The sequence below is a fragment of the Lathamus discolor genome, chromosome 5 (assembly GCF_037157495.1).
Source record: "Lathamus discolor isolate bLatDis1 chromosome 5, bLatDis1.hap1, whole genome shotgun sequence".
NCBI classification, from domain to species: domain Eukaryota; kingdom Metazoa; phylum Chordata; class Aves; order Psittaciformes; family Psittacidae; genus Lathamus; species Lathamus discolor.
Genome location: NC_088888.1, coordinates 121724254 through 121735953, shown reverse-complemented (window position 1 = coordinate 121735953; position 11700 = coordinate 121724254). Strand labels below are relative to the sequence as shown.

Genomic DNA, 11700 nt, shown 5'->3' with positions numbered 1-11700 from the left:
CTTAGAGCACCCTGTTGTGCTGTGGAGGCAGGATGATAAATCACCCAAAACTGCCCCAGAGCCCTAGAAGTTGAAAAATAGAGTAAGCAAACAGGTGAAGATGGTGAAACAGGGTAGTACCAGCAATGTTCAAGACAGCATCTGTCGGCAAGATGATAACTGTCTGTAAAGAAAGCTGTAATTCAGGCTTTTCTTGCAGCAAGACCTTTCTCCTAGGGCCTCCCGTCTCACTTGGCCTGATACGTTTGAAAGACTCGCAGCAGTAAAAGTATCTGGAAGTGAGTCAGGTCTCAGTACCCATGTCTGAGTTGCAACAGACTCTTCAAACTGTTTATCAGTGGGTGTGGACCATAATGAATATAAATTAATGCAGGTGTAAGTCTCTCTGCCATTACCATGTTTGAGTCTCCTGGACAGCCCATTGCAGAATTCACTCCTTACTGGCCTTCGCTTCTTGTGAAGTTGGACTTCTTCACTTCTTACTGGACCACGTAGCATCCATGCAGGTTTTGTAGCTCACTGGTTAAACTATGAGTCTCTGGTATCTCACAAGCTTTGAACTGGTATTAAATCTGAGGTTTACTCACTGGTTTTTGCCTATATAGGGTAAGAGCAGGTGGTAACAAAACCTGAAATAGATGTGTTTTAAAAAGTAACAGACCTATGGGTAGATTTGGCTTCTTTGTCTGCTTTTTTTTTCTTTTAAGCAAATGATTATGTAGATTCACAGAAATACTTTGCAAATTCACGTGGGAACTTTGCTTTCAGTTTATTTTCTGTTATGCAGATCATATAGAATGGAAACTGCTGGAAAAGGCACAGCCAGCTGTCTTTGGCAAGATTTCTTGGAGATGAGAGCTCAAGATGCTACAGAGACTAAAGCTTCATGCGTGAAAATCCTTTACCCTCTTGTGCTGGGAGGAGCATGAAACCACACAAGTATGACAAGCTGCTAGAAGCAGATGTAGCGAGATTTACTGGGAAGGCAGTAGTTTGCATGCCCTTTCAGGAAATCATTATTGTGACCACGAGGGGGCATTTTATTAAGACACCGCAAAACCGACCGTATTACTCATGGTCACTGAGGGAGTGGCATCAAGGCCCTTAAAGGACAAGCTGATGTGACTGCCAGGAGTAAGGTCACTAGAACAGTAATCAGGCACTTTAGTCCAGATCCCCTCCCTCTTACTTCTTACCCTTTTGCTATTGGGTGTGATGCTTATCTTCTACATGGGGCTAGTGCAATGGAAAAATTTAGCTAGTGGCTACCTGTCTCAGTCTGTGTGAAACAGATCATTCAAGAGGTTGACTTTCAACAGTACTTACCTGGCTTGCACCCCAGAATCTCACTGGAGACTGATCAGAAATGGAACTACAACATCGGTGGCTTTACTGTGTATAATCTATCTTTTCTACATCTGCATGTTGAAGGACCCTTTCCATTAAGCAGTTACCTTTTCTTTGTATTCAGCTTTATACATGACATTGCCCTTCTAGCCAACTCTAGGCCTTGTTCTAATTAATCCTTCTTACCACGAGCTCATTTCTGTCATCTCTTCCTTGGGTTAGGCCTTCTCCTTCCTCTGGTTCCTGCATTGACTTGCCAGGAGCAGCTTGTGGTGGCAGTTCTCCCTTCATGCCTGTTTTGTTTCCATTCAGCAGGCTATGTGTCTAGATTTGTTTTTTCCATTCCACAGGGCAAAAACTCTGCTCAATCCTTTCAATGTATATTGTGCAATAGATTATTATTCTTCCTAGCGCATTGTTCCTTTTAATCAAAAATGAAAGTCAGAAGACTGACATGTATATTCTTTGCTCGCATAGAGGAAAGCGCTTCTTCCAGGCACCTGAACGTGTTCTGAGTCTCATGGTGGTTGACATATTTACTATACCTAAGGCACAGTGTTCCACACTGAAAGCATGGAGGATGTTGTTTGGACTTTATCTATTTTTAGCAATACTGTGCTTCACAAGTGGAATGCAGATGAACGAGTATTTATCAGATGTATTGTTTATGAGAGGTTAACCACTACATTGATTACAAAAAGGACGTTGAACTTTCCCCAGAGTCCTAAAAGCCAAATTGCAAGTCATGCTACAACTGCCAAATGAACAAGACTGTGAAATAACAAAACCCATCACTGCTTGGCGTGAGAAAGCAAGGGCTCTCAACCTTGTCATTAAGAAAGCTCAGACTAATAATTATCCCCTTACTAGGATGGTGCCCTTTTTAGTAAACCTATATTATTGCAGCATACTAGTGAATTGGGTGTATATGCGCACACACGGTCCAAACAGACACGGCTGGAGACTTAACTGTTCAGGTGGGGTGAAGCAGCGGTGTTGATCAGGTACCGACAGGAAGACTGCTCAGTGAGGCAGCACTATGACACACAGCCCCAGGCACTTTGTAGGAAGGGCTAATGCCCGTCCAGATAAGATGAGTAGCTGCCTAATTCACCCACTGCAGATATGCTTTGCATGCGTAGGAGGACTTTATGCAGTAACTGGTCCCAGAAGGTGTTATGTATTTATGTACAGCCTGAAGAGTGGTGTCACTTTCGGCTATTCCTGGGTGTTACCCTTTAACTGTACAAGTCAGAACTATGTGAGCCATTGGGCTGGAGAGTTAAAAATAAGGTGTAAGACTTCAAATTAAAAGGAGATGTATCCGGTGGGGCTGTACTGAAACAATGTGCCTTTTTATCTCTTTAGTACTGGCTACAGATAATGGTCTTCTGAGACTCTTGAAGCTCAAGGTGATGTTAGCCTAAATGCTGTGTGAGCTCTGAGGGAAACGGGAAGTCTTGTAATAAAAACCTGGATGAGCAATTCTTATCTTCTGTTGGTGGATCTAGTGCATAATGGCTGGCTGGCTGGTATCTGCTGGGGTTTTGGGGAGCAGAAGAATTAATGGGAGCATATGTTGCCTATCTTTTTTTCAGTATGTAGTTTTCATGTTACAACATATTCACTCTAATAGTACTCTAAGGTACGCTAATAGCTCACTGTTATCAAAGGGATGATTCCCATCCTTCCTTCTGTCTCCCTGGTTTTTTTGTCGCTGCAGCTAGAGCAATTCTATTGCTTCCCTTTGTACCACCAGGAGTGATCTGGCTCGTAGAGCTAATCTATTTGAAAAATAGATTTTGGGTAGAAAAAGGTTGGGTTTGGTTGATTTAGCTCCTTATGCTCGGCCTGAGCTCATCTCTTCCCAAAGTCCTCTCCCTACAGCACTACTGCATCAGATTGATCTTAGTAGTGGAGTAAGGAAGAAGTTTGCAGTTTGTCCATTAGATCAGCTTTACTGTCATATGAGGCTTTCATGTGGCACAGTGGAAAAAGAAAACACTCCTCATATTCTTTACTTTGCTTGCCAATAAATGTGAAAGAATTTTCTATGTTAAAACAATGCAGCTCCCAAACTCTGGTGTGTGTTCATAGCACTGGAGCGCGAAGAAAGGATTAGGGAACACCTGAGAGAGGTGATGGAGAAGGTGCCTGAGAATGGTTCTGAAAGCTGCCTCTGGGAAGGAAGGATGGAAGGATGCACTGGGAACTGGAAACTTCAGAGAGACTTAATCAGTTCCTCAAAGTAAAAACACAGCGTTGTGCTACAGATTGCGCGTCAGGAAACAGGCACCTGTGCCCAAAGCTGCCTTTGAGAAACTTGTTCTGGCCCTGGTGCCACCCCGTTGCTTGCTGCTGGCACAGTCATTTCTGTGCTTGTACATACAACTGGCTCAGTAAAAGCTGAACCAACAGAAAGCCGATCTTTTTGTTTCCTCCAGGTTGCTTTTAAGTAAGCTCCCGTGTCGCTTGCAACAGCGGAGGTGAGTTTCTTGGAGGTAAGGAGAGGAAGAGGGGAGACTGCCTCTTTCCGACAGTGCCACAGTGAAGTGCTCATGGAACTGTCATTTTTATTGTGCTCGGCACTTTCCTATAATGAGCCGTTTCCTATAATAAGCAGTTCATCCCCTGAAGAAGTTGCATCATGATTGAATAACATAGAAGTGTGGGAGCAAGGAAGTATCTTGCCTGATTTCTGTTGGGGAAGTTGAGGCTTAGCGAATTAAGTGACTTGCCTAAGAGTAGAAAGGCTGACTTGCCAAGAGCCAAATTCCAGCCTCCTGAATCATAGCCTTGTGCCTTATCCACAAGACCAACCTTTCTCTGTTAGCATTTCCTTTCTCTCCACCCTGTTTTGAGAGGAGGCAGAGTAGCATTGTTCTATGTCAAACAAACTCCAAGCATGAGGCAGGAACGCTTCCAGCAGAATGGCTTGAACAACCTTTGAGTTTATCATTAATCTGGAAGCCATGACTTTTCTTGGAATGGCTTCTGCATTAGAACCTTCCTCAGGACCAATAAGCACAAAAGCCTTAACCATCAAAAGGCCTGACAGTGTTTATGTTATAGTAAGAGGCCTTTGAGATTACAAAGAACATACTTCAAACGAGGTTTCTTAAGGCATAGAGAGGTTTCTTAAGGCATAGAGGATTGCAAATTGCTAATCAGAGGAGTATGCAGGGCTTGAGATACAGAGCACAAGGAGACAGGACTCAACTTTAGTCCATAAGGGGAGAAGTGAATGATTTTATTACTTTTATTCCCGGTATGAGGAGAACCATATTCTAGAAGTACCTTAGTGCCTACTTGGCAGCTTAACCAGGCCAGTGACAAGCGGCTTTGCTTTGATCTAAGACAGATAGCTGGGAACAGGAAATAAAGGCTTAACAGTTTGCCTGTGCTGCTTTTGTATCTCAGCAGGCTTTAGCACACTTCATTGGGCAACGCCTGTGCTGAGCACCATGAAAAAGCCATCATCCTGGGCTTGACAAATACCGTGTCAAACAGTCCTTTGCTGTAGGAGGTTTTGGTTGTGGGGGTGTGTGTTTATTCTCTCCCTTTTCTCCTCTTTCTGTCCCCATGACATTCCCTACTACAGCAGGAAGCTTAATTCCATACAGCAAACCAGGTGTTAACTGTACTAGTGGAAGGAGGGAGGACTTGTCTTTGGACTTGATAATGGAGCAAAATGGGATCTTAATGCACTCGCTTTAACTGGAAGGCAGGAAGTGAAGCACTGGATCAAACTGGTCTAGGAATTCTGGTATCACGCCTCTGGCTGTAGCCAAAGTCAGCTGACAAAAATAATAGGGATACACCTGGCTTTTATGCAATGCCATGGGAGGGGAATTCCTTCCTGCTTTTTGCAAAGATCTGCATATGCCCGAAGTTATGACATGTTTTTACACTTCATGCCGGCTGCTGACCAGGTTGCTGTGACTCCCATTGCTATACTGCAGTTCTCCAGCTGACATCACTCTTGTGGGATAATCGCTGTGCCATACATTTGGATCACAGCAGAAAGAAGTCGCATACGGGGTAGTCACAGGAATCTATCTGTATGGGGGTTTTTTATCTCTATGAAGGGTTTTTTACAGGATCTATCTGTATGCTTGCATGAAGCTGAGTAAGGCCTCTTTAATTTGCTTAGGTTTTTGCTTTTGACTTGGGAAGGCTTCTCTGTTCCTGTAGAACTTTGCTTTAGTTTAGGAACATGAACCTATTATGAAAGAGCCACGCTGGGCTTAGACTAAAAGACCATTTTGTCCCTAAAACATCGTTGTGCTTTTCTCTGGGCATCAGCTTACGGCTACTGCTGCAGAGAGAAAAATGGTCAAGAAAATATCTCCACTCACAGTCCTTCCTCCAGTAACTTTGTTCAAGGACTTCTTGAGCCAGATCTAGGCTCTATGTATTCAGATGACGGGATCTTATAGATCTCATTCAGTGAAACACTTCATACAGTTGGTTTTCCGCTAATTTCATTATAGGTTGTTTTCATGTTAGGGAAGAGGTAGGTATAGAATGAAAGGTTTTGGGATGCTATAAGAAGTGCAAGCCACCCATCACATTCTTAAATGCAGTATCAAGAATCAATTTGTACCATGTACCCGGTGCATATGTGAGATAATGCCTCGGTTTCTAACATGCAGTCTCAAGGGTTATCTCTGAGTAGCCTGTTCCTGCAAGCCCTCAGAGTTCAAAAGAACCGGGGAAAAATAGGGAATGTTTATTGATGTTTTAGTCACAACACGGTATTTGTATTGCCTGGAATATTGCCCTTGATTTCACATCAGCTTAGACTGTATGCCCTTCAAGAAGAAATGAGTAGATACTTCTGTTTTGAAGCAGAGTTTCCCAGGTGCCTTGGTCTGTGTCTCTTTAATAGCGTCATGGGCTTGAGAAGTAGGTGGGAAACCGGGATATAAGCTGTATTTAGGGAAGCACCTGAATTCATATTTCCTGAAACGCAATAGTTTACTCCCAGAGATGCTGCAAACCAGCCTGAAGATGTGAAAGGAAAAGTGTTTAGTTGCTTCATATGCCTGTATAGAGAACTTGCTTTACATCCGAAACCAAAACTCTCATCCACACTCCAGCTCCTGGGTAATGACCTCCCAGGGCTTTTCCAGCTTCAGCTAGCCGAAAGGAATAGCATCCTTTTCCCTTTTAAGATCCTGTCCAGATCACTCACATGACCTGCAGGGATGCCCTCAAACTGGAAGCATTTCCTAAGCTGTTCCAGCTTGCGAATGAAGGCTGTCCAAAACTGCCAGGTGATCATTTAGGAACCTGAAATAGCTTCTGATACTCTTAACATTCATGAGCTTCAATGTGTTTGGATGCAGGCACGTTTGTGTGAGGTCTTCCGTCCCTGCCTGCTTTGGGGTTGTGTGTGTGTGCACAGAGAAAGTCTAAGTTTGATTTAGAGTATGAGAACCGCTTCCCTGCTTTGTTCTACATCATCAGTCCTAGGGAATGCAAGAAATCCCTGAGGACATAAAGATCTAGTCCTAATTTCTTATAGTTTTAGGGCACTGTTGGTTTGTGCCTTTCTTAGGAGTTTCTTTCATGGCAAAGAAAATGAGAAATCATGTTTTTCTGGCAAGAAACTAACCCACAACCATGGAATTATTTCAGCATAATATCTAAATAGAATAACATCGCTGTTCTTTAATCTTCTAGAGCTAGTCACAGACATCCTGATTATCCTGTGTGTCGTGTCCCCCCCCCCCGGATCCTTCTATCCTGATTTAAGGTCTAAATTTGAGAGGGGCATAACAACCCTCATGTATGACCAACTGAATCTTAAATAAGGGAAGTTTTGCTTGTGGAATGAAGAAAGATAATTCCTGTTTATAGGAAATCTGATCGTAGTTGGGCAAAATTAAGCCCTGTTGAGATGGAGCATAGAGCAGGAAGGTTAACAAGCATTGGGCAGTACCTTCTGCTTAACTAAAGGTATGGATTTGCAGGTTATAGAACAGCATTTTCTGCTGTGGTACATCCCAATAATCTTTGCTTTTCAAAAGGATAGTAGGAAAAAGAAAAGTAAAAAGCCCCTGTCTGTTATATACCTTGCTGGAGTGCTCTTTGAGGCTTTTATTAATATTCCTTTTTCAAGGATACCAGTTTATTTAACCATATATTCACACAGGACACTGTATTGCATTCCCAGAGTAAAGATTTAAGGATAAAAATATAGTTAAGTCTTATTGCTAACCAAATGCAGTCTTGCAACCACAGCAAGGTGTGGGCTTGCCATTCCTTTGCTTTACTGTCTTTAAAGGTATTTATATCCCCCTACATCTGCTTGTCACTGACCCCTCCAACTGATCCCAATTTGGGGCTGTGGGGTGGATACCACCGTTTGCATCTCCTTCACTTGATATTGCTGTGTCAGGTCCAAGCTGTGAGCTGTATTTCAGATTCAGAGTGCTCTCAAGGTTAGGTAGATGTTGGCTGTTGTGACTTGATCAGCTTGCAGCTGATGAGTTTTTCATTCCCTTCCATATTAGTCTGTCCACGGTACGTATAGTTTTGTTATTGCTGCCTGTGTGTGACCACCGGGCCCTGTGCAACTGAGAAGAGCAGGGGTAGCAGGAGAGCATGATCTCTAGGGGCTTATGGAGAGGGAAAGAGGGATGTTACAGGTGATGTAACCTCAGTACCTAAAGGGACTGAGGAAGATACATGGAGAAGCTTTTTTTACAGGGGTGTGCAGTGACAGAACAAGGGGGAATGGCTTGAACCTGCCCGAGGGGAGACTGAGATGAGCTCTTAGGCAGAAGCTCTTCCCTGTGAGGGTGCTGAGGCGCTGGCACAGGGTGCCCAGAGAAGCTGTGGCTGCCCCATCCCTGGCAGTGCTCAAGGCCAGGTTGGACACAGGGGCTTGGAGCAAGCTGCTCCAGTGGAAGGGGTCCCTGCCCGGGGCAGGGGTTGGAACTGGATGAGCTCTAAGGTCCCTTCCAACCCAAACCATTCTATGCAGGGATGCTGCAAAGGCTTCTAGGTGATGAGAAATTGTGCTGAACGGGAGGGTGGGGAGTATGAGCCCGTGTAGCTGCTTGGAAAAATCATGTTCTCTACAACTACCTGAAAGGAGGTTGTAGTGAGTTGGGAATCGGTTTCCTCTCCCAAGGAACAAGGGATGGGGCAAGAGGAACCGGCCTCAAGCTGCACCAGGGCAGGTTTAGATGGAGCTGAGGAGCAATTCCTGCCCCAGAGGGTGCTCAGGCATTGGAACAGGCTGCCCAGGGCAGGGCTGCAGGCACCGGCCCTGCAAGTGCTCACACACCGTGGAGATGAGGCCTCAGTGCCATGGGTTAGCGGTGGCCTTGGCAGTGCTGGCGAATCGTTGGACTTCATGATCTTAAAGGGCTTTCCCAACCCAGCTGATGGGGCTCCAGTGCTCCGCCTTTACAGGATACTCAACGGCATCACAACTTTTCCCCCTGCCCACCTCGAGCGCAAGGCAGGGTCCTGCGGGGGAACCGCTTCGCGGCGGGGTGGCGGTGCCCTCCCTCCGCTTCTCCTTCACCTCCTCCTCCTCCTCCTCCCGGGAGGGGCGATGGGGCTCGTCCCCCGCTCCGCTCCGTCCCCAGCGGCGCTGCCGGGCGGGGCGCGGCGGAGGCGGGCGGGGGGCGGTTCATCGCGGCGCACGTCCGCCCGCCCAACGGGAATTTCCCCCTGAAAAGGGCGCAGCCGGCGGAGGGATCGGCTCTGCCTGTGTGTGCCCGTCCGAGCGGCCGGCACCCCGACACCCCGACACCCCGACACCCCACCGACCCACCGAGCCGTGCGGGGCCGGGGCGCGGAGCCCCGCGGCGGCGCTGCGCCGGAGCTGTCAGCATGGCGGGTGAGCGGCGGGACGGGACCCAGCGGGGACGCGGTGCTGGGGGGGTATTGGTGTTAATGCGGGTACCGGCGGGAGCCCACCCGCTTTTCCCCGTGCCCCGCACCGCCCGGTGCCGCTGGGGCTGCGCCCGTCGCGATGCGGGAAGCCGGGCCCCTCCGCCCTTCCTTTCGTTATTGCGACTGCGTTGGTAAAGAAACGATCGCTTCTCTGGAGGAAAGGCCGAGTGTCGGCTGGTTCTTATTTCTGTGCTGTGAGGGCTGGTTGGCTTCTGCTGTTCCACCATTGACTTAAGCCCGTAGGCAGTCAGAGGTAGGTGAGTAACAGTGCGAAAGAGGGTGACAGTGCTCTTACCCATCACCCCAGCATCTGCTGTTGATTTTAGATCCACCTCCGTGGAGCTTGCTAAGTAGGCTGATGGAAAAAGTTAATGAAGAAACATGCCGGCGTTGTTGCGACAAGATCTTAACGCGGCTGTTGTGTTTCAGAATGGATCCTTTAAGTCTTAAAACGGTGCTGTTAAAGTGTTTAGGTGTTAAATAAGCACATAAGGGCTGGTATCTGGGCTAGGGACTTCAGTAGTCCAAAGGCTGTGATGCTCGGCAGGATCCTGTTCACATAGGAACTTGCCTGTGAGAATGCAAATGAACGAGAAACGGAGATAACAGAAATGCAAAGTAACGTAGATAAGGGATCATACACTGTGTAATTACAACAAAAAGCACAATTAAGTTTCTTTAGGCTAAATTAAACCGAATTTATCATCCTTTCAGGTGTCTCTTTAGTATTTTTCTCAGAGTTTAAAAACAGCCCCAAAACTTAAGACTTGACAGCATTAATTGGAGTCGTCTCTCTAGGGAATGATGCTTCCCAGCCTCGGAACTGAGCGCTGTGTGCTCTGTTACCGCTTAGCAAAGTATGAACTTTCACTCTGGCTAAATACATCGGTGTGTGAACTGTCAGCAGGGAGAGAGAGCACTGGGTTTGTACGGAGGCTTGTTTTGAACGTTGCGCTGTATTGTATAGTGGCAAAACCGAGCGACCACACTTCTTTTTTTCTTCTTCGTGCCTTAATGTATTTTCGGTGTAATTAGGAACCAGATGAGGAATTTTTCAGTAGGGGAAGTTCATAACTTCCTGGTACAAGGCAGCTTTTGTAGCTGGCTTTTTTTTTTGGCCTCTCTTTTGGTTGCTGTTCTGTAATGTTACGCTGGTAAAGAGGAAGTTCAGGAGCAGTTTGTCTCTGTTAGAACAACAGAAACTGCGGATTCTGGGTAGATCTGTGCTTTCTAAAACAAATATGTTTACGCTTCCGGTTACTTTAGATGGAGCTGGAATGTGCTGTAACAAATCGTGCCCTGTCCTCTCTTTTTAGCCTGGGGTGCTGCAGAAGGTTGTAAGCACGTAGATTGTCTGATCTTGCTGTTCAGACAGGGCTGTTGCTGTGGGGAGGAGGCAGGGTCACCGGTGACCCATACAGCAGCGACAGCAGAGCTGAAGGGCGATGCTGCTCCCATCCGTGTGTCGGGTTGTAGGGTTTCGGGTGATACTTCCACATCTTCCACAAAGAGCCGCAGCTCCTTTGCTTTCACACATGCTGATGTTGCTGGAGCCTGCTCACAGGTACTCCTGGATGTGTGCGAAGACTACACACTGTGTAGTTACTCCAGAGCCTGCTTCCTTGGAGCGAAGGAACCAAACCCAACATCCCAACCCTTGATCCCGCTGGTGCTGTGCTTGGCACCTCCTCCCTCATGCACAGGCGGTGTTAAACGTTAACCCAGCCTGGGTTTCTCAGCATGGAGAGGTCTGATGGAGTGTTCTTTGGAGGCTTTGGGGTTGTGCTTTTGTTCCTTTTTATATTGCTCAAAAGAGATGAGAAGAAAACAGCCTTTGGCTCTTCAATGAGCATAAGGCAGTGAACTCTTGGAGCTGTTCCTGCTTTTACTCATCCTCCTTGTGTATGTAATTGCAACAATAGGTCTCCTATATACTCTTAAATTACCTAGTGTAGTTGTATTTTATGCAGTGTAGTGTTTAGCACTCAGGGCACAGAGGGAATAAACAGTTTTATAACAAACAGAACAAGAGGCAGGTTGTAATAGGTAGCACAGTGTGTCTGTTGCTAGCGTGTGTGTAGGCAATTATCATTAATTACAAATGCAGATTGAGCTCTTAAGCACTTAGCTGAAGGATTAGCTGGATTTCTGCTTTTCTTCCCTTTCGGATGCATCTTTGAGTAGTCGGATGCATCTCTGAGTAGTTGTGGGCAGGTGGGTGCTATGCGCATTTCTCTCCTAGAAACAGCAAGAGTTTGTTCTTTGCCATCGCTCACCGTAGTTTGACAAACACAGCGCTGTGAAGAGGACAGGTCTTTAGCAACCATGTGGGAACTGACAGAGCTCGGTGTGTGAGGAGAGATTGCGAAATAGTTAAGCCATGCCCCTGCACAGGCCCGCTGCTGGCTTACAGAAATAGGGAACCCTGCGCAGCCC

General features: G+C 46.4%; 1 protein-coding gene across 1 annotated transcript in view; it reads left to right on the top strand.

Moving 5' to 3' along the window:
- The first annotated feature begins 8968 nt into the window (after positions 1 to 8968).
- REL (REL proto-oncogene, NF-kB subunit) overlaps positions 8969 to 11700 on the top strand; it is a 35524-nt gene continuing 32792 nt past the window's right edge. Inside the window, exon 1 of the mRNA XM_065682450.1 lies at positions 8969 to 9208. Coding sequence (XP_065538522.1) covers positions 9202 to 9208 — 7 coding nt within the window. The 5' untranslated portion in view covers positions 8969 to 9201. The remainder of the gene's footprint in view (positions 9209 to 11700) is intronic.